This window comes from Catharus ustulatus, chromosome 2 (genome assembly GCF_009819885.2).
Source record: "Catharus ustulatus isolate bCatUst1 chromosome 2, bCatUst1.pri.v2, whole genome shotgun sequence".
NCBI classification, from domain to species: Eukaryota; Metazoa; Chordata; class Aves; order Passeriformes; family Turdidae; genus Catharus; species Catharus ustulatus.
Window position 1 is genome coordinate 49,393,809 of NC_046222.1, and position 23,025 is coordinate 49,416,833.

General features: G+C 40.7%; 2 protein-coding genes across 2 annotated transcripts in view; both read right to left on the reverse strand.

Moving 5' to 3' along the window:
* LOC116992965 (mitochondrial intermediate peptidase) overlaps positions 1-12,793 on the reverse strand; it is a 70,475-nt gene extending 57,682 nt beyond the window's left edge. The window contains exons 1-8 of the mRNA XM_033053131.2: positions 12,617-12,793; positions 9,474-9,647; positions 7,588-7,676; positions 6,490-6,576; positions 5,447-5,510; positions 3,599-3,781; positions 915-1,071; positions 460-508 (exon numbers count right to left, since the gene is read on the reverse strand). Of these exons, the coding sequence (XP_032909022.1) occupies positions 460-508; positions 915-1,071; positions 3,599-3,781; positions 5,447-5,510; positions 6,490-6,576; positions 7,588-7,676; positions 9,474-9,647; positions 12,617-12,793 (980 nt within the window). The remainder of the gene's footprint in view (positions 1-459; positions 509-914; positions 1,072-3,598; positions 3,782-5,446; positions 5,511-6,489; positions 6,577-7,587; positions 7,677-9,473; positions 9,648-12,616) is intronic.
* A 2,028-nt stretch (positions 12,794-14,821) lies between these two features.
* On the reverse strand, positions 14,822-18,618 carry LOC116992759 (complement C1q and tumor necrosis factor-related protein 9A-like). The gene is made up of 3 exons (XM_033052696.1): positions 18,453-18,618; positions 16,535-16,597; positions 14,822-15,627 (listed from the first exon to the last, which is right to left on the reverse strand). The coding sequence occupies exons 1-3, from the start codon at positions 18,616-18,618 to the stop codon at positions 14,822-14,824; spliced, it is 1,035 nt and encodes a 344-aa protein (XP_032908587.1).
* Positions 18,619-23,025: the final 4,407 nt, after the last annotated feature.

Here is a 23,025-nt window from a genome sequence, read left to right on the forward strand (position 1 = left end):
TTTTTATTACGAAAATGTTAATGAAAGGTTTTTCAGCAGTGAAATACAGCACATGATAATATTCCATCCTAATAAAATGTCCATCATCAGAGATTTATAGCTCTATATTAAATGACCATATAAAATGGCAGGTCCACATGCAACAGCAGAAAAACAAACAGGGAAATTCGTTTACAGATGCAAATTATACGGAGTTTTGCATATGGCAAGAAGACTAGGAGAGGTGTTCTACACTTCAACTTGGTCTTCTTTCTTGTATTCAGTCCGGGGTGTTCTCTGATCACAAACACCAATTTTACTCTAAGCAAATAGCCTTCTCTCAAAATTTTGGGGAAGTCTTGGTTTTTGTTTCATCAGAGCACATAATAAGCAGCACTGACTCACTTATTAGCGCACAAGTACTTCTATTCTTGAAATAAAGAGTATGGTTAAAAAATAAACTTAGTGAAAAAGACATACCTTTTAGACAGCTGCTCAGAAAGCTTCTCCAGAAATTCTCTTACTGTTTCTAGAAGGAAGAAAAAAATATTAAAATTATTTTTCCCTAATGGATGTCAAATTTACATGAGAACATTCCCAATAAAAATTCCTTTGGATTTTTTAACAAACTACTCCATTGACATTATTTCAAGAGAATTTAGTACTACATTTAGTTCGTTATGTGCTGAGATAATGACACCTTCACAACCTAAGGTGCGAGTATGAGTTCTGAACCAAAACAACACATCCTCCTCAGTGAGTACTGTTATTTACAGTGAGCACTGAGTATGGCATACAGCAAAATGTAACTGCAAAAAACACTTCACTGGAAGAAGATTGTGTAAACTTAGGTAAAGAAACTAACAACCTTTGACCTCATCCATCTGATTTACACATCTGATTTCTTAACATGTCCTTCCATACATGCCTTATACCTGGATTTTTGGCCATAGTTCCCTGAAGAGCCCTGTGGGCAAAGGTGTCGTAGCCAACCAACTGTGCCAGGCTGTTTCGGCTCGCAAGCAATTCTTCCAATCGAGCCAACTGCTGAGAGTTTGAGTGGAGAAAAATCTTGTAAGCAGCTTCTCGAACCTAATGCAAGGAAAAAAGTCACATTGCAACAGAGTAATTTTTAACAGAAACAAGTGATGCAACTGAAGATCTGGCATAACAGCTGTATTTCACTGATATTGGTGGGAAAAGGCCCAAAGCCTTTCAACAATAGCAATTACAACTGCCTGACAATTACAGCTCTTTTACCCATTAAAAGTGGAATGAGGAAATGCAATGAGGCAATCTAACAGATCAAGACTGCCAAAAAGGGTCCAGTTCTCTACTCCTGTCAACAGTCTCTCATCACCTCCCTCTTTCTGCCAACATCTGTGCTTTTCAGACCACTCTGTGGGCTGTCTTAGCTCATTAAAACTTCTGAAAATAAACCCAAATTGTTCTCTGCATACCAGTTAAGTTTGCTTACAGAAGGATCTGACAAGAAAAAGAGACGGGGTCAGGGGAGAGAAAACCCTTATTTCTTTTGTAGTAGAAAACTATTAGTCTGCCCATCTGCTCACAAACTTTCTCCTTTTCTCATATTTTTTAGTTAGTTTGGGTCTTCTCATAACTCTGAAAAAAACTTACCTCATAGAATTTGATAAAATGCTTTTATGTTTCACAAACCAATCACAAATTTTATTTTCTAGATATGGAATAAGCTCAAGAAATCAAGCAACAACTTATACTTGCCTTCATCTGAACCAAGCTTCTCTCTACATAGTAAAAGTGAAGAAAGAACCCTAGAGTGTTTTAATATGTTCCTGATCCTAGAATTGTATCTAAAAGTCTAGGGAGCCACTGCCACATTTCAATGAGTCTAAATTAATTTTAAATTAATAACTCTAAATTAATTCTTTTTTACAAAGACAACATTAATAATAATTAATATTTTTTTTTCAGGATATGTCAGATTGGATGGGACTCTATGAGGTCTCTAATCCAACCTCCTGCACAAAGCAGATAGCTATAAGCTAAGACCAAGTCACACAAAGCTTTTTCCAGTCTGGTCCTGAAACCCTGCACACATGGGAGAGACGGCATGACCTCACTATTTCACTGTACAAGAAAAACTCCAACTGCCATATCTCAACTCAACCTCTGCCTTCTGACACTTGCTCTCCTGTCATATACCACGCTGAAGAGCCTGGCTCTATTCTCTCCATGTCATCCTTGTAGGTACTGGCAGGCTGCTGGCAGGGTTCCCCACAAACCACCTCTACTACAGGGTGAACAAGTCCAAATCCCTCTTCCCCTCCTCATAGTGCAAGCACTCCAGTTACTGCCCATCTTGGGTTCTGTTGAAGACAGTCCTGAAGAGCAAGGTGATAATCCAGTCCAGTCCAGATGCTGTTGGCCCCTTTGCTGCCAGGGTCACTGCAGGTTCATGCTCAGTTTGCTGTCCATCAAGACTGTGGGCCTTTGCCACAGACCAGACCCAGTCAGGCAGTCCCAGCCTGCCCTGTAACCAGGAATTCTCCATTTCCAGGTGTATGATCTTGCTCTTGTCCTTTTTGAATTACATAAGACTGCCACTGAACCATTATCCCAGCTTTTAGGCCACTCTGAGTGTCAGCCTTGACCTTCATATGTATTGATTGTTCCTCCCTATCTGCTCTCCTCTGCACATCTGGTAGGCAAACCCTCTGCCACTTCCTTCATGTAACTGATAAAAGGTTAAACAGGGGACCCAGGACAGACCCTTGCAAGAGTTCTTCCACTACCAGTCTTCCTGTAGGGTGCATTTCAACCAGTACTCTCTGAGTCTGATCATTAAATTAGGTTTTTAACCTATCTTGTTGCCCACCAATCCAGACTGTAATCTCCAACCTTGGACTAAAGTCACTGATGAACATTGAGGAAAAAGAAATTGATGAGCATCTCAGCCTTATCTGTCTGCTGCCACTGTCACCCATCTTACTCAACACTGAGTCCATGTTTTCCTTGCTCAGGTTTTTAGTCCAATGCAGCAGAAATTGCTTTTGCTGCTTCCAAGTCACAGCTACAGTTGAGCTTTGACCTTCCCAACATCATCCCTACACACACAGGCAATGTTTCTACATTGCTCCCCCAGATCTCGTACCTACTTCCCCTCCATGTATGCTATCATATGGAAATGAAGCTTTGTTAAGAGCTGTCTGCTTGTCGAGCCTAGCTCCTGATACATCTGCTTGGCTTTCTAAGGATCAGAATGCACTCATACTGAATAACTCAATACTCTCACACACTTGGAGGATGCTGCCTTTAGAGAACTACCTGCTTTCGTGAGCTCCTTTACCCTGCAGAATTGCATTTCATGAGATCCCACCTCTGAATAAACTGAAGTGTGCTAGCCTAAAATCTGGAGTTTGCCCCTCTTCTTCCTCCAGCCATTCAGGATCTGCACAGCCATTATTTCATACCTGTTACTATCAAGTACGCCATTGATTATTACATTCTACAAGAGCTTTTTATTGTTAGTAATAACAGCATAATCACAAACCACATGCATTTGCCTTACTAACAAGTCAAATAACTGATATGCACTTCTGGTATAAAGGATGCCAAAGTAAAGTCAGGGAATACAAACCAGATCATCAGGACAATCAGCATGTAGACCAGCAACTCGTAAGTAATTGCCTTCAGCTGTAAAATTATACCGAATATGCTCTGGCAAAACATGTTTGTCAATCTTGTTGGGAATGTGCGTTCCTATCAGAAATTCATTACATAAATCCAATATTCTGACGTTGAGATCAACTGCCTTTTTACGCTGTAAGAAAAATAAAGCACAAAACAATATCTTCAGACACAGTATAAGCAAAACTCAAAGTTTTTAAACCTTAGAGGACTCTTTCAAAAATGAAGCAGAAAGCACAACACTTATGATTATACCCATGGAATCAACAAAGTCATAATACAGGGCAAGTCAACAAGATCAGATGCCCATAAAGCATTGAAATTTCAAAGAAAATGCCCATATTTCTGCAGTAAGAAAATGTACAGTGGAGTTCAAGTAGGATTTATATAAGCTTTGCTAGCTTGTATCTAATTGCTATATAAAACATTGAATAAAAAAAAGCATCTTTGAGAGAGATAGCCTAAAATATATACAGAATTAAAGTTCTCTTTTTCCTGTTTGTATTGTGCTGTTTCCTGGAGACTGTAAATTATTAACAGTATTTCAATCCCTCTCTTTGGAGTTTGTGATTTAGAGTTTTACCATCATCACAGTATTTCATATACTTAATCATGCAATATGAGCTTCAGTGAACTTGCTCACATTAGTAGAATATGGTCTCAATTGTCTGTGGGTTCATAGCTCAAAAAAACAAAAGCTGAGGGTACAGATACAATTTAAATTGTGAAGTCCAAAGAATGACATAATGTGATCTCTGTCCTCCCATTCCCACCCTTTCTCTTGAAAACAACTCTTTCAGTTTTATTTCAAAAAGCAGAAATTCTTTGTAGCAGAAGTAAACTTCAACTTACAACAGGGAAGGGTTTCTAAAGTCTTAAATGAGAATTGGAAAGATATACTGAGCAGCAAGCAAGAGAAGTGGGATAGGCAGGGGAGGAAGATAAAACCATGCAAAAATAAGTGAAATTATAACTGAAAGAGATGAAGCACCATAAAACCAATAGTCAAATCAAATAGTCAACCCCAGTGCTGAAGTCTCTGTTTTTCTTTAGACAAAGTAATTGTAAAAATTATATTCAAGAACCATTTTTTAGGTCACAAAACACCATGAAACAGAGTAACTCTATAGCATCAATCTGGTAGAAGAGTTTTTGTACAGATCTTTTTGGAGGGGATGACTCAAATAAACATGGAATTAACTTTATATGTGACATGAACTATGAACAGATAGGGCATCCATACCACAAAGTATGGTGTAAGCTGCTGGGTTTGGAAAATCCATCACTAACTACTGCAAAAGTATGTAAAAGCTCCAAGGCAGGTAATCAGACCATGCCCAGATATTCCATTTTGAAAAAGATTTACAACTTCCAGTTATGTGAGCACCCCAGGAATGCCTGGACACACACCTGACCCCTTCTAACACACCCCACTTGTTTAACCTACCATCAAGGTGCATGGAGTGCTGCTTTTCCCTTTCTGTAAATATGTTGTTCTGACAGCTGGGTAGCTATTTTAAAAATCTGATGCAGACACCAAAGAAAGAAAATAGGATCGCAGGACTTGCTTATAACTCCTCAGAATAGAAAGGAATGATGAAGACCAAACTAGGGAGAACAACCATCTAAAAACTGTCTTTAGAAGTGATTTAAAATAGACAAAATTCATCACTTCTAAGGTGACAAATTTCCTCACAGGACAAACAGACCCAGAATCATGTGATTTCATGTCCCACATGTTTCATTATCTGGTCTTTTGTAGACAAATTTCTGTTCATACATTATAACCAGAAATTACCTTTTCTTCATCCAAATGAATGCCACTGATCTCAAAATCAAACATAAAAAGTTCTGCCACTCGCCTAAAAATACAGTAAATCCCTGTTAAAACAGCCTCATTTGATAGTAAGCATAATTTATTAACAGATTTTGCCTTGAGTAGTTATTTATGTTTCATGTCTTTCACAGAGAATAATGCCACAGTTACATGAATGTTTTTATTAGGGACAAAGATTTCCTATGTTTTAAATCCTTAACAATTTACTAGTGAGAAACAATTTGTCCTTTGTTTTTAGTTCAGTCATCTGCTTTGAAAATATCCTTTAAAGTAATTCCAGTACCTTAATCTAGATGTTCAACCAATTTGTGCAAATAACCATTCTAATTTCTTTTCACACTTCATTTATCCTAACATCAGAAAAATACCTTCCCAAATCTAACATCCTTGATCTTGGTGAAAGAAGGAAGAAGGAAATAACTTATACATTAAGCTTGTCTAACCATGTCAATGAATAAATAATTCAAACCTATAACTGCATAAACAGATAATAAAACCTATTACAGCAATCATAGAATAAGCTTTTAATAAATATACTGCTAATCCAATTTTGAAAAATATAAATAAACTTCTATAAAGTGTAATCACGTTATACAGTCTATTCCCTAATTTTACTCCTAAAAACTTTATATGCACACCACAGTACAGTATATAATTTTAATCAAAAGAATATTATTGAAGAAAATCTTAAGTTTCCATTTTTTTGTCCTCACAAGATCTCACTTATTCAGCATAAATATATCTTGTGCTCTACAGTTACAGACATTCTCCAAGATTACATAAGTACAAACTTCCTAACTCTTGTGCAGGTAATTTGGTGGCGACTAATAAATTAATAACGGAGATATGGATTGTTTTTCCAAAAGTTGCATTTATTAATGTAAGAAAACACAAAATGTAAGTACAATAAGTACTTACATTGATAAGTATAAATACCATCTAAGAATCTAAATCTGTAAGATTCTATTTATAATCTATAAAGATCTAAAAGCATTAATAAGTACCTGGTTTCTGGATCTAAGGAATTCATTACAGTTTCATCAGCTAGCAGACGTCTCAGACTCTGACACAGTTCAACATCTGTATTTAATCTGAAAAGACACAGAGTAAAAGAATCACACATTAGCAACAGACTAATATTTCAGTTTCTTTGTATTACTCATTCAAAGGCAGTTTTTAGTGAAACATCATTAAAAGCCAAGGACTGTATTTCCAAAATGCTTTCTGGTTCACAATCACAGTTAAAAAGCAGAAAATTTCTATAGAGTATGTGTGGAAAAACCAGTATGGAAACAGGTCTTATGCATCTGACAGAAAAATACTTTTGGAGGGTATTTTGTAGCAATATGAGCAAATCTAACACTGACTGTTTCTTTTTTTACAAAGATAATCATGGTGAGAGCATATAGGTAGGAGAATGGTTTTCTAATCCTTACTTTGAAAGGACTCAGTTAAAGGAAAACCTGTGCTCAAGTTTGCCATCAGATAAGTGTGCTGTCGACTGCCACTGGAATAGACTAAGAGCTTACTACCCCCACAACATTTCCAACACCAAGCACTGTTCCCATGCAGGTAACACTGTGTCCATTGCAATTGCTGGCATGTTATCCTGCACTCCCAGGTGGGATACAGGGAAACACATGCACACAGTAGTTTATGAGCCTCTCAAGATAATATGCGAATAATTTCTTCTTTCTATAGATTTATTATCTGAAGTGGTATTCAGATATTAAAGTCATATTGTTATACATGGTGTGTTTAATCAAAGTGTGCTTAACCAAAGTCCTGATAAACCCACTTTCAAGCATTTTGTACATAAACTTCACAACCACTAGAGAACTGACACAAGTCCTAGAAAAATGTCACTTCAGCCTTTGATGGGCTTCAGTGACAGGGAGTCATAAACTGCAACTAAAATAGAAAAACCTTTCATGAAATACTGCAACAAAACGAAACCCTTAAATATCTGTAACAGAACACTGACACTGTTCCCATGCACAAATACTTTTTGTCGATGGTTGCTTTCAGAGATCATCATACAGTAATTTTCAAAGCTGTATATGCAAATAGAAAAAAGAAAAAATGAAAAGAAGAAAACATACTTCTCTACCACGGTACCAATGTTCCTGCAAGCTTCCTCAGCAGCCTCTCTGAATGCAAAGTCAGGGTGGGCAACTTTTACGAAATCAGCCTGACACAGTAGAAGAAGAAAACAGTGAGGCAAAAAGACCAAAAAAATCCTGGCTTATAAATAAATTGCATTTAAGTAGCTCCATTTATATTAACATTTATTTCTATAGTTCTATGCAATAATTTTGTAGAATTTGCCTTTTTCTGTCTAAAACATAAAGCTGATCGGAAAAGTTTGCTGACAATTATTAAAGCACACAGTGCCTGTGTCTTTCCAATAAACATCATTAATTCACACATTTCTTAAAACATTTTAAGTAGTGCATATCTTAGAGTGCTTGAAAGAGGACAGAGCTACTCCAACACATGAAAGATTTTTAAAACTAAATGTTCTAGTTAAGAAGAAAGCACACCACCAAATGTGCATATTTCCTAACAGGAAGAAATACTGATTTTTTATAAATCTCCAAATACTTCAGGGGGTTCATCAAGCTAGAAGGATGCTAAAAGGGGCTGGGAAGCTAGGGGTTTCCAAAACTGCTGTCATGAATTCAGGGCGGCTTTAGCATTGAAATTATGGACTTTAAAATTAGGAATAGATTTAAAGTCTAGGAATATACTGAAGACATTGAGCACAATTTTACAGAAAGTACATGCAACATGCTGACAGTATAAAGCTGATAGTACATATTGCAGTTTGATTGAAAAGTTAGCCTTGGAAATGTTACACAACTAAAATTTTTACTTCTTAGAATTCCTTTTCAAAATCCTGTATAACACTGACAGAAGAAGTGCTGAATGACAGATATCAAAATTCCTAACAACAGATACCAATCACCAAATAACTTCCAGACAGCTCTGTAAGCTGTGTATCTGTGAACATTAAAAGCCTGAATATAGTACAAAGGACATAATTTTGACTCAGCAAACTGATACAAAACTAGGGCCATCGAATTCTGAAATTCATGTTTTACTTAGGTATTGATTGATTACGCAGAATTAGGCACAGTCTATACAAAACATAAGAACTAGTGACTTGACAGAGCTTGTAAGTACTTTCAGAAGGAAAAAGTGCCTGGCACAAAAGATGTCCTAAATCTACAAAAGAATAAGAAACAAGATTGGAGAACCGAAAACACACAGAGACATTTAAATGTGAAAACCCAAGTGACCTCAAAAAACTCAGTCATCTATTCACTAAGAACTGATTTCAGTATGAAGGTTGGTTCTGCTTCCTTCAACCAAATAATGATACTTTGGTGAAAGATATACTTTGGGCAAACTTCCAGGGAGCAATATGAAATACTCCTAAATGTAAAATTTTTTGATGCAGACTATCAGACCAAGTACTCTAAATCTGCGGATCACAAAGACTATAAGAAATTGCCGCCTTTTTCTTGTGTTAATAAAAAAGTGATGCTGCCTTTACTCTGAAAGTTCTTTGTGGACCTTCATCTATAAATGATCGTAACTTGAAACATGTGCATTGCCACCACAACTTTAACTCTGAAATCAAAACCCTCTTTTCCATAACATAAGTGACACTGGAGAGTTTATGTATTAATATTGCAGCAGAAACACAAGTATGATTTTACTGTTGTTTTTCTTGTTGTGGCTTCTGTACTATTTTTGCAATTGTCTTAAAAATAACTAGACAGTTTGACAGGATTTGTACTTAGCTATCATTTGGTAAAAGTCTTTGTAATTCACTTTCAATCAATTTAATTTTCTGCTTTAACACAAAGCTTAATGGAGCTGATCTGCTATTTACTGTAGTGCAGAAAATCACAAAATGGAAAATGGTGTAAGTTCAGTCAGTTTAAAAGAATTTATGTAAAAATTTTAAAAAGCAACATACCAAGTCTGCTACTCTGCACAGGCTATCTGAAAGCTGATCAAAGATCATTACAGTCTCTGGCCCAGGTGGTGTTGAACATGCCTTCTGGACTAGCTGTTCCGATTCTTGCAATGCTTTGTTCTGTGCTTCTTGAAATCCTTCTGGACAGCTCAGTTCTGGAACACCAAACAGACCCTACAGAGCACAACACAATGAAAACACATCGTTATTGCCCTCTTTGATTTCTGCACTTTTGTTTCAAGACTGAATTATCACTACAGAATTTTACCAAAATGACCCTAGCTAGCATATTGCAGCATTTCACTGGCCAGCAGCACCAGATACCAAGAGATTGCAGGCAATAGCAGGACAGTTGTCTCAGGCTCACTAAATTAGTCCCCAATACTGGAAGCAGATCTTCAAGAACAACTAAAACTGTTTGTGGAATGAACACTTTCATTCCTGAAGTTCCTATCAAGCCTGGCCCTGTCCCACAGAGCAAGGTAAACACACTTCTTTGTGCAGGGTAAATGCAGATGGCACTTGTGTTCTGCATTTGTGGAAGAGACTTAGAGAGGTTCTACCACTGATCAAACAAAATTACTAATGCTAGCAGATAGAGAAGTTCCACAGTGCAGACCTACAACAGGAAAAAGATTTCAAAGAATCACAGAATCCCCTGAGTTGGAAGTGATGCCTAAATATTTTTGGGTTTTATGTATTCTTCATGTATTTGTAGATTTTGTAGACTTTTAATACATAGTCAAACTTCTGGTACTTTTTCAGCTCCCTTTCTCACAGTTAACAAACTCCTATTGTTGAATTCTTGAAATTCTGTTTAGTCTTGCCTGTTAGTTTAGCAAGGACACTTTATCTTGCACCACGTATCATAGACAAAATAAAATGTGGAGTTAGAAGATGGGGGGTGCTCCAATGGGGCTGAACCCAGGGGGGGAATTATTTAACCCAGCTACCCTTCTAAATGGACAATATTGATAGGTATATTAACCTACTAACCTTGTAAAAATTATAGAGCTACTGTATCACGTATAAGTATCACCACATTTTGCACCTTGAAGGTTTTCAATTAAAGATTTGCTTTTATATTATCATTTTAACATTGTTTGGAAAAGTTTTACCTTTTATTCCATGTGACAGAAGGGACCCACAAGGATCAGTGAAGTCCAGTTCCTGGCCCTGAACTGGACCATCCCCAAGAGTCACATGTGCCTGAGAGCATTGTCCAAACACTTCTTGAACTCTGTCAGGCTGGTGCTGTGACCACTTCCCTGGGGAGCCTGTTCCAGTGCCCAACCAGCCCCTGGGTGAAAAACCTTATCCTAGTAATTCCTTAATTTCACTTAAGTTAAAGCAACATCGCTTCAGGCAATACAATCCCTTTGCAACTGCCCAACTACAACATGAGCATCTCCTCACCCCCTGACTACAGCATTGAACAGTGAAAGGTACGTGACTTCATATCACATCTCTCCTTCCCGAATTCATCCTCAGTATCTAAAAATCACAATCTGGATTTTCAAATCTGCAGTCCAATCAGTTTATAATCCACTTTCTGCAAACTCTTTGTATTATAGCAGTCAGCTGCAGGTTTCCATATAGCTTGCTAGTATTTATCCAAATAAAACAAAAAGCTACCAATTGACAGCTCATCTGTACAAGCATATATTCTGAAGCAAAAGCAACTCTTCAAGTATGCATCTGGAACATTTTGCGCTGCTTTTTCTGTAACTGTTGCTTTTCTGCTAAAGAAAGAAAACCTTTCCTCACACTATGTTTTAATTTATTATTTGGGAACAGGAACTGGACTGAAGTGAACACTGAAAAAGGTATTTTTGTATCTATACATGTATGCACACAAACATAAATATACTTGTATCACAGCACTCTTGAATAATGTTTCTAGTGTAAGACGCTCAAGACTGCCTCTTCACTCAGATCCTCAGCCAGAGGATGCAGTATCCTGCAATATCCCTGAGAGCTTCAGGTCTTCCTGCTGCCATACATTATCACCCACCCTCCCAAGCAAGTTCTTCCTGCATATGTAGTGCTCTGTGACCAGGATGTATCTCCTCTTAGAGATAAATTAGCCATGGAACTCCTCTTACGTATGATATCAAGTTTAACATATAAATTTAAAATTATGAAAAGCCTGGTGCAGTTCTCTCTGTTCTTTAATGGGATTGGTTGCATGGTTGAAACACTTCTGTCTTTGCTTGGTCTTAGTATTTACATCCTACCTGGAACAGCCTCTTTGTGGGCCTGAAACACAGACCTCTATTCCAAAAGAACTGTGGGCCAAGTGAATAACGTGGAACACATTCCCTAGACCAGGCCAAATGGACAATATTTGCACGGATTATTTCCTGAAGCAAGACTTAAACCAGTGCATGCAGAGGCATGAGAACCTGAAGAAAGGTTCCCAAGCAAGTGCCAGATTATAAAAAGAGGTCAGATTTGTCCTCTCTAAAACCCAAAGTTCAACAGCTCCAGCAGGCTGGGCACCATGGCAGGGATAGCTGAGTCAGCAGGCAAACACCTGGATTTTACAGTTGCACCTCTTCTGCGTGCACTGTGCCATCTTACCCTCTCCGGGAGCCTGCTGATTCCCTGGACACACACTAACAAACGTCCCCCACTCACCCTAAAAAGATACGCACCAGAAAACCCAACCCTCACCAAAGCAGCCAAGAAATCCATTTTATTTTTGCCACAGGCAAGACATCAAGAATAACGCCCGGGCAAGAGGATGCGAGCAGCGTGGCTGCTGCTGAAGGAAGCACTGTCCCAGTGCAGTGGCACCGACACGTGAACGACGGCACAGCCCGGGGAGCGCTGGCAGGGAAGGGGCAATGGACAGGGAAATCTCACTTCAGGGACATACGGGCACCACTGAGATCAAAGCGTTCCCACGCACAAGGCCATCACTGTCAAACGCTTCTGCTTCCAAAATCCACAACGTTTGAATCTGCTAGAATCAATATAAACTCTTACTTTAAAAAAAAAAAAAAACACACACAAAAGAAAAATTATCCCCCAAAATACTCCCTTAAAACGGTTCAGGGAAGCAGAGCAGAGCACGAAGCTGCCAGCAGCCAGGGCCGCCTCCTGCCGAGCAGGCCCGGCCCTCCCGTCCCGGCGCTCACCGTGTCCCTGCCCGCCGCGCCGCCGCGCAGCGGCTGCTGCTGCTGCTGCTTCACATCGAAGGCGGTGCCCACGGGACACCAGCTGGTGCTGACGGCCCGGCCGCCCTGCCCTGCCGCCCGGCCCCGCAGCGCCCGGCCCAGCGCCGCGGGCAGCGCCCGCCGGCAGCCGCCCAGCATGGCACAGCACGGCACGGCACGGCACGGCGCAGCGGAGCGGAGCAGGCCCGGCACGGCCGCCCGCACGGCCGCGACCTCCGCGCGTCCGCGCCGAGGGGAGGAGCGGCAGCGGGAGGCGGAGCGAGGCCGAGTTCCGGGCTCCCGGGCTCCCGGGCGCCCGCAGCCGCTGGGCACCTCTGCCCGGGCTGTCTGCTCTGCCCCGGCCTGTGCCGCTTCCCGCCGGGCACCTCTGCCCCGGTTCTCAGCACTGCCCCGGCTCTCAGCACTGCCCCGGCTCTCAGCGCTGCCCCGGCTCTCAGCACTGCCCCCGGCTCTCAGCGCTGCCCCGGCTCTGAGCGCTGCCCCGGCTCTCAGCACTGCCCGGGCTCTCAGCACTGCCCCGGCTCTGAGCACTGCCCCGGCTCTCAGCGCTGCCCCCGGCTCTCAGCGCTGCCCCGGCTCTCAGCGCTGCCCCCGGCTCTCAGCGCTGCCCCGGCTCTCAGCACTGTCCGGGCTCTCAGCACTGTCCGGGCTCTCAGCGCTGCCCCCCGGCTCTCAGCACTGTCCGGGCTCTCAGCGCTGCCCCGGCTCTCAGCACTGTCCGGGCTCTCAGCACTGCCCCGGCTCTCACTCTGCCCCGGCTCTCACTCTGCCCCGGCTCTCAGCACTGCCCCGGCTCTCAGCACTGCTCCGGCCTGCGCCGCTTCCCGGCTCGCAGCCCCCGGCCCGGCCGCACCGGGGACTGTGCCGGCTGATACCTGTCCTACTACCTGTCCTACACGTTCTCCAGTCAAACCTAAGGCCCTTTAAAAACTTGTTTTCGGTCTGGATGTTTCTGTGATTTATACAAACTTGTGGCATGTGGCTTACGGGAAAGAACTTCAGTCTTGCAGTCTTGCCGAAAGACTGATACAGCCCTTTCCTCTGCCTGCATGCCCTTGTATTTCGCTCGCTGACATTTGGGAAGTGCAGCTGTTCCCCTCCCCGAACCCACCGTGCCCTTTCCGTTCGGGCTCTGTGATCCACACTCGCGGTTCAGCTACTGTACATGCCCACGTTCCCCTGGTACCCTGAGGTGTGATGGGAAGCCAGGCCTTATGCTTCCATCACTGCATTTGCACTGAATTTCGTGCACTGAATTTTCGTGCTGACCCATCTCCGTTGGCATCTCTACTTTATTCTCTTCCAAGAGAAGTGAATGAGACTTCCCAATTTTTTTTTAAATGTTTTTGAGTTTTAGAAGAAGGGGTGGGGGGGGGAGGGGAGAGGGGAAGAAAATTCAGGGGGAAAAAAGACAGAACTAATGTTTCATGGCACAGGAATATTTCTTGATCAGTTCTCTGGCATGGCTGCTTCAGTGTTGATTAAATATTATTTTTAACCTGGGAGAATTTGTTTTGCAACAGTTAATTCTGAAGTACAGCAGCTTTATGCTGTATTTTTGCACTGACCTTGATTACTTGCCCACATCAGAGAATCCACATTGCACTTCCTCCTATTTTGTTTCATTTCAGACCCGTGACTACATAGAGAGCAAAGAACCATATTTAATAGCTAAAAATGAAACAATGAAACTTGTTTGTGCCATACAACAAGAAGCTTCTGTAGAACATCAAACTACACTAATTTCAAGTTTGAAAATTATTTTAAAGTGGTTGGATGCAAACTAACCAAGTTTCAAGTTCATCTACACATGCCGCACTGGAAGATATAAACTGTCTTGGAAGTAACTGTTGCTTCTTGTTTATACAAAATATCCCACACGACATAATTCTGGAACTTTTATCTTTTATTTAATCCCACTTTGCTTTAAAATTTGTTCTTCAGAACTGTGGTACACACCCCTGTGAATGCCTACATTTAGTCACCAAACCACAAATGCATTAAGCCCAGCACTGTAGATTCTGGAGACTTGTCCTCTCTGGTGCAGAAGCTGTTCCTGACACCAACCATTTTCTGTTGAATCCAGCAGAAGTCGTCCAGCAGATAACAGCTTACTTAGGGAGGGCGGAAGGGCACAGCCATGCAGCATTCAGGGGTAACGCGCAGTTACGGGGTGGGCGGCAGCAGCGGCTCCAGCGGGTCAGCGGTGCCGAACAGGAGGAACCCAGAGAAGGTGGTGTCGTCATCTCCGTCTGCATACAGCCCATTGAAAGCCTCTCCCTGGTGGGCCTGCACCCACACCTCGTCTCCTCCCTGCAGCTCGAGGATGGCGGCTCCCGAGGCCTGGTCCTCTCCGCTTTGGTACCTGTCCACCGTGTGCAGCATCTTGATGCCGTTCTTAACGAGAGCTACTCGCACGTTCCTTGAGTAGACAGTGATGTGGTAGGTGAAATAGTAAACACCGGGGTGCTTGCAGGTGAACTTGCCAGTGGCTGAGTTGAAGTCATTCAGGCTGTTATACAGCACCTTGTCAAACTTGATCGGGCGATTCGGAGGGGGAAACTTGGTGTTGGCTGTAAGGCCAACACTGAAAGCACTCCTTGGCAGGACTCCTGGGGCACCTACATTGCCCTTGTCTCCTCTGTCTCCTTTCAAGCCTCTTTCCCCCTGAACTCCTGGATTACCCTGTGGCCCTATACTTCCAGTATTACCTTTAGGACCTGGATTACCAATCGGGCCAATTGGCCCTGGGAATCCAACTCTTCCAGGATGGCCAATTTCACCCTTTGTCCCTTTTGGACCTATGGGTCCAATGTCTCCTTTTAACCCCTTTGGTCCTTGCAGTCCCAGCTCTCCCTTCTGACCTTTGTAACCCACTGATCCTGTAAATCCTTTTGGTCCCAGTTTCCCAGGTGGTCCTCTTTCTCCTTTATCTCCTTTATTCCCCTTCTCTTCAACAGTCCCATTGGTCCCTAAAGGGAAAAAAACACAAAACCAAAACCAAATAATAATAAAAACTAAACAAAACAGCTGCACAACTTTCTTGTGATCCTCCACTGGAAGGTACAAATTGAATTTCATCATGAGGAGATATATATATGCGTGTCCACTGTGCTCGTGTACAGAGTTTCTCATACATTTAAGTGCAGGATAAGCATATTGCCTGAAGAGCCTGCTATTTTGTTAGAAAAGAGGTGCTCTGACTGGCAGCAGCAAGAATAAACCCAAAGAAAGGAAGGTTGTCTATGGGCTGATGATAACACTGACAGCTCATATAATCTCATACAAAACCAGCATCTGTCCACACTTTTTAACAGTATTTGGTGTGTAAAATAGGGGAGAGGGTTCACAATTTAATCAGAGGAAGGGGAAAGGGGTTTTTTTACAACACCCTGAACTTGCTTGCCACATGTTTCTATAATTTCTACATGATGTTTCTATAATTTCTACGGTTATAATTTCTTGGGTTACATAGATTGCTACTGCGGCACAACTAAAGGCTTTTTGTCCCGGCTACTTGTCATCCTATGCTTTATTTATCCTTCATCTACCATTGATCTGAAGATCAAAGCCTTCAAAATTACTCTGATTGTTGCACAAGGTTTTGAAGCTGAAGATCTCATGATGTGAAAGGCACTTTAGCAGTTGATAGACAAAAGACACCATAAAGAACATATGCTCAACACATCAGGAAAAGAAGATGATCAATTCTGTTCAGCAGCCTTTGGCTTCTCATGTTAGGAATAATGCTGCTTGTACAGTTTGTTGTTCTCAATATAGAAATGAGAGAATTTAAAATAGATAAGATAGATATGATGAGTTCACAAACACAAAGGCAACAGTTCATAGATAAATATTAAGTTCAAACACTTCTCTGACCTCGTTCACCTTTCTGTCCATTGACTCCATCTTTTCCCGGTCTGCCAGGTACTCCTGGTTCGCCTAGTACAGAAACAAAAACCCAGATTTTCATTAAACAAATTGCCAGAAAATTTGGGAAGAGTCCTTCTTTAATCCTTCCTCTTCAAGCCTGGCCAAACAGTAATGTAAAGCATACCCTTATTCCCGACTTTTAGTCTTTGCACTGCTGGTACTTTTATCTTATAGAGAGATTGACAAACAGCAGAGAAACTCTGCTTGAGGATGGTGCTTTTTGGGTGCAGAAAGAATCCTTGGCATAAAGAGGTGAGTTATTGAGACACGTACAGTTGTTATAACCTGGTGAGGATCACCAATGTGAAAACTTCTCTTGTGGCCTCCATCCATGGAAGTTGAGCAAAAAGCATTGTTGGGGCAGGAAGCCTAGCAGTGAAACAAGGACATGGTTTAGTGGTGGGCCTGGTGGTGCTGAGTTAATGGTTGGACTAGATCACCTTAAAGGCCTTTTCCAGCTGTAATGATTCTGTGAGTCTATGGATGGTGAACTCCTGCCTCAATAAGAGACATGTGCAGGAGTTTGACGGATGGCAATGGATCATTACAGTGGAATAATATTGCCTATAAAGCTGAGGAAGGCATTCACACTCCTGATCCCCGAACCTAGCATAATATAGACTTTCCACTGCTCTACAGAGAGCAATTACAGAAATTATTTTTCTAGTACAGAGGTAGTACAGAAGACCAAGAGGTCCGTGATCAAATAACTGGATACATCCTGAGTGCGGCAACAGAATCAAAACAGAGTAGGCAGTTTGGTTGTAATCATACTCCAAGAGTAGCTCTTCAGCCATATGGACCAGGCAACAGTTCTTTAGCCATTTCCTGCACAATGGGTGCATCCCAGCATCTGCTGAAATTTCATTGACTTGGTAAGAAACAAAATTAATTCTCATGTATTAAACCACGAAGATGTATCTACAGACAGTATAAAGAATAGTGCATTCACCCTACTTTGTTGAAAAAAAGAACAGTCAGTATAGTCATCATAACAGATGAACTTAGGAAAAAAGTTGGGGAGTTTATCAGAATCCAAGGGAAGACCTTTAGAAAATACATGAAAATAAGAAAGCTTTAGGGTTGTTTTTATTTTTCAGACCTTTCTGGAACCCTGCATACAGAAAAAGAGGGAAATTAAATGTATGTACCTATTAAGAGGTTAATGAAAATCTTTTTTCTTTCTATGTTTTAAAAGGTGATGAAGTGTTATATGTCCACATGTCTGCACATTTATCACTTTGTGCAACCCTGGCCTTGATATTCCAGTATGGATACAAGGGCCATCATTAACCTAAGGCTTAAGGTATTATGGGGTGATTAGCTTGAGCATGCTGAGATTATCTCTGGCTTTGATATCTCACAAAAATCTCTGTTGTAGACTGCTGGAGTAGACATAAATCACACATTGATGTTCAATAGTCTCCACTTCTGAACTTACTCTAGTGAGTCTTGAGTTACAGCAAGTAGGCATGCACAGAATCAAGTCCTGTAAATATATAATTTAGGTAGGAAAGAGAAATCTTACCACTGCATACTTCCTACTACACCAAACAAGGAATCAGTTGTTGCTTTTTTATTTAGTGCGCTTGAAGGTTTTTGCAGAAATATAGTTTCTGTCTTAGAGGAGTAGGAGAAGGATGGCAGGCTTTAAAATTTTCAAATAGACTTGAAAATATTCCCATGATAGAAGGTATAGCCTTTTTTTTGTATTTTCTTCTTCAAACAGGTAAATGACAAATGTCTGAAATGTCTTCTGAAGGCTAGGCAGAATAATCCCATTCACGCAGAGTAACTGTAGACAAATTTGTGAGTAAGTGGCCTTGCATTTGATATTTTAAATCATTCATTCTGAATGTAGTACCTGTATCTCCCTTGTCTCCCTTTGACCCGTCACGTCCATCACGACCAGGTATGCCATTGTGCCCAGGATTGCCAGGGATGCCAGGATACCCTTGGGTGCAGATGTCCTGGTTTTGTGTTTCTGCTGTGCTGACTACAATTGCCAGCAGTACAATCCAGCTTTTCATTCTTTAGGTAGATTATATCACTTTGGCTGAAATGTTTAAGGAAAAAATACATCTGCCTGTGTCTACCTTAGAAAGGAAAGCAGGGTAGTGGAGGGAGAAAAATAAGGAAATGGGTTTTCACCATGTTATTCTTTTGTTTTATTTATAAGTCTCTATATAGCAATAATTACAGTCCTGGAGACTACTAAGTACTACTTTAAATAATTATTTAATGGAGATATCAGTTATAACATCATTCTACATTTAAAATATTAGCTTTACACAATTCTCCATCCACATTTTTCCCTACACTTACTTATGACTGCATGGCTGTACCTTTTATCTCCCAGGAAGGAGATGGTGCCATGGGAGGTGAGCTAAGGCCATACAACCCCCTCATTCAGCACAAAGCAAACACTTTTAAATTTAATTTTGTTTTTTATTATTATTCACTTGAATTAGTCCCCTACTGGGTTAATAAGTTGAATGACCTCAGAGGAGGGGTTAGAGCTGGGGCAGAGTGAGATGAGGGCAAAGGTGTGAGGGATCAAGTATGAGAGTTTTTTGGCAAAAACAAGTCTTTAGCTGGGTGCTCCAAATTCATGTAACTTTGCTACTAAAAGTTCAGCTTATATATATCTTTTCACTAGAGAGTCTCTCCTATATAATGTCTTTTAATATAGGCCCATTGGAATTCATTAAGACTTAATCCTGGACACAGCTGGTTTAATTGAGTGTAAGAGCAATCGTTGAGATTAGACTGAGGAATAAAAAGCAAATAGCAACAAAATTAATACGTGTTTTGTTTGGAATTAATATCCATAAATGTCTAACGCACAGAAGCTTCAGCTGTATAGGTTGAGTACTTAAACAGGTACAAGTGACTATTAGTATGAGTAAATTTTACACAATTGGCTTTGAAATTGGTTCTTTTATTGATGAGGAGTAAGATCAGTATTTCTTTTGCAATATTAACTAGCATTAACTAAAAATTGATGTCTTCTCTTTAATCTCTTTACCACAATTTCTCACTCTCGTGAAACAATGTACAGAAGTACCATATAGAGAGACAGCAGTATGTCCTCAATAAGAATAATTACACCCTTAACCTAATTTATAGAGTAAGACTTTAGCTTTGGGACAAGTTCCTTAATCTTTTTATTCTGTATGCAGAAAAGTTCCCCATTTTGGAGCCATTACTAGAAATGATTTATGGTCTCTGCCATTGGATTTACTCAGAGATGTTTGATCGCCAACCAAAAAATCCCACTTTGCCTGCTGCTGCTGGTTGGCACTAAAGAAAGGTGAAAATAGATAAAATATTTGCTCCTCCTGAAGTATATAAATATTTGCTGCCTTAGTCAAAGGACTCCAGAAGAGTGCAAAAGGAAGAAGTGCTCTGTATGACACTGTTGGATATGATGCATCCTATGGAGAAGTCCTTGTCCACCTACAGAGAACCCCATTCCCAGTTGTCCAGGAAGTGTTTCTTGCCTAAAGAATACACAGTGTAGTCCCCATAACTCCTAACCTCAACCCGACATCAGTATTATCATCATCACGTATATAGGACCTCAGTTCTTACCTCATTCACTTGGTACTTGCAATGTTCTTGGGCATCTTTGAACAGAGTGTAAAAGCTTCATGCAAAGGAATGCACACTCTGATATGTGCCTTCAGGACAAGCACTTGTTTGGTCACTAAATTCTCAAAGGTCAGTGATTTAATTTTAAGAGCTGTTCAATAATTAAAACAGAGATTTAAAGTGGAATCTTTGTATTTATTCCAATATTAAGCAGAAGTGCTCTGTGCTTTGACTTTTATCACTGTTAGATAAAAGAAAAATGTTAAAATGGATCAATAAGGCTTTGATTTCCCTGTTCCTTTGTAAAAATGCATCACACAAATGTTAGCCTGTGACAGCTTGGCTGATTTGTGCGATAGAAGGTGTGTCACACTATTATTGTGCTGCTAAAATATGTAATGAAGTTCATTTCTGAATCAGGTAATTTACAATGGAGTTAGAGACAAGGACTATGGAAATTAAAACTAAAAATGCTGAGAATGTGGCACTACAATTACTAGGAGATTATGGAAAAGAAGTAAGAAGATTGAATTAAAGTAAATAAATAGAATTACAAGGTTTTTCATGTGTAATAACAGGCTCCCTATCTAGCTGTTCAAGCAACAGTCAAAGCTATTGGGCTACTAAATTATATATTATTGGTAAATAATTTGAAAAAGCCATAATTCAATTCTTAACCCTGTCTTATTGTAACAACTGAAAGTAGTTCCTGCTGCTAAGGATTAGTGGAAGTCAACTGAGCTTATCATCAACTCCCTAAATGCTGATCATCAGCAGCAAAGGATAAAACCGTGAGTTAATGTGTTAGAGGAAGTGGCCTTAATTCACCCTTGTTGGTCAAGTGATTGCAAACAGTGTCTGAAGGTGTCACCATGCTGCAAAGATGTGACACGTGTGTTCTTCACATAGCAAAGAAAGTTTTCTGTAAGATCTTCACCACCACCCTGTGGCGACACCAAAATATTGCAAGAGTTGAGTTGCCCTGGCTTGAACCTGGGAAGTCGTGTCCGCCGTGCTCTGAGGAAAAGGAAGGACCATGTGCAGCAATTCACTGCTCTACTTGAATGAACTTCTGTAGCCAAATTAACCTCGCTGCTCTGCTGAGAAGAAACAAGAGCCACAATGAACAATCCTTTCCTCTTTACCCATTAAGCATCTGAAATTTTCTAAGCCTGCTGAACCTCAGCCTCCCTTCTCAATTAAAAGTTTGAGTCATTAAAAAACAGCTCATCCTGCCAGTTAGAATTAATGTCATACATTAGTTACCAATACTTTGATGGAGTCTGGTTTGATGTATTTTTTACAGACAACCAAGAAAACTCTGTAGAAATAGCCTTAAAGACAAATGTTTCCCTCAGCTGCTTTTTAGTGCCTTGTGTCATCACAGAATAATGATTTGAAAATCATTACATGGGAGCAAGAGTTCATCATTTGCTCTTAAAAAACATTGCATGTGGAAGGCAGGAAATAAGGGGTTTTCAGACTGTGCTAATTACCTTTGTTAGGAGATGAATATGACAGCAATGAACACAATGGTTAATTAGACATACCTGACCTTACTAGCAGAGCAGTTTCTAAACACTTTTTCAAGTATCTCTAAAGTCTGGATGTGCTTATAGGAAAGGGCCATGATGCACCTGGGGCTCCCCCTTTCCTCCTAAGCAGTTTCAGCTTTCCTGAAAAAACATCCCTGTGAGAAACAGTTGATAAATCCTACATCACCTTGTGTTTGGAGAGAAACTCAGTCCTCGAAGAGCAGTGGTACTCCTTCCTCTGCTGACCTCTGCCCTGTCAGATCTGCCCTTCTGAACTTCACTGACATGACTCCAGTAATGTGGATGGACACCTTGAAACCCCTTCTTGCTGCAGAGTGGTTTGGCTGCCATTGCAGGTGTCCCACTCTGAATGCTTAGAACATTAAAATGACTCAGATGAATGTTGTCCAGGTGTCATTCACACGCACACCCCCACCCCAAGATGCACAACAGAAATGTAGGATGTAATGATGTAGTGTAAACAGAGGGAAGGTGTGATGGATACGGGTCACTTGTGTGGCGCAACCTGCCGTAGGTGTCCGCAGAGACATTTGGGGGTGCCACATGGAGTTTACAAAGGAGGTGTAGGTGTAAACACATGTGCATACACACACACGTATCTGTTTTTCAAAACCAGAGTTTAAATACCTAATAGTGGCAGTAGGTGAGTTCTCAGCTCCAGGCCCTGGACAAGTTCTGACTGCAGTGACTTAAGATTAACAAAAAAAGGTGTTATGCTGACAGCTTATACTGTTTTGTCATATTCTCACAATTACATGTCCTCTAAATAGTTAGAGTAACCAGATTTTGTAAAGCATTTAGAAACACATTGATTTGTGTAGGGAGTATTTGTGAGCTTTCCTTACAAGCAACGTGGTATGCTGTTTTTCACTGCTGAGTTTTTAATTTCTCCTTTGATTCTGGAACATGAAAAGGCCCAAGTCCTTGTCTCTGTTACCAAGCACAGATCATTATGCAGCCTTTGGAAAAAACCTAAGCAAACAACAACAACAACAACAACAACAAAAGAATCTAATACAAGCAGTGCTATTTCTGTGCAAACTAAAAGCGCCATCTGATAAATCAGCTCTCAAGGAACTTAAAAGTTGATAGTACAGAACGGTTTACAGGATTTAGCCTGACTGTCCAAGCATGAAATAAAATGCACAAATGGGCTCATTCTGGCCAGATGAACCAGAGGGTCCTTATAAAGCCTATTGATTGCTACGTCCTACTCCAGTGTCTGCTTAGGGTATGTTTTTATGTCATCCAATCTATCTCACTAAGCGCCTTTCACTTTAATGTTGG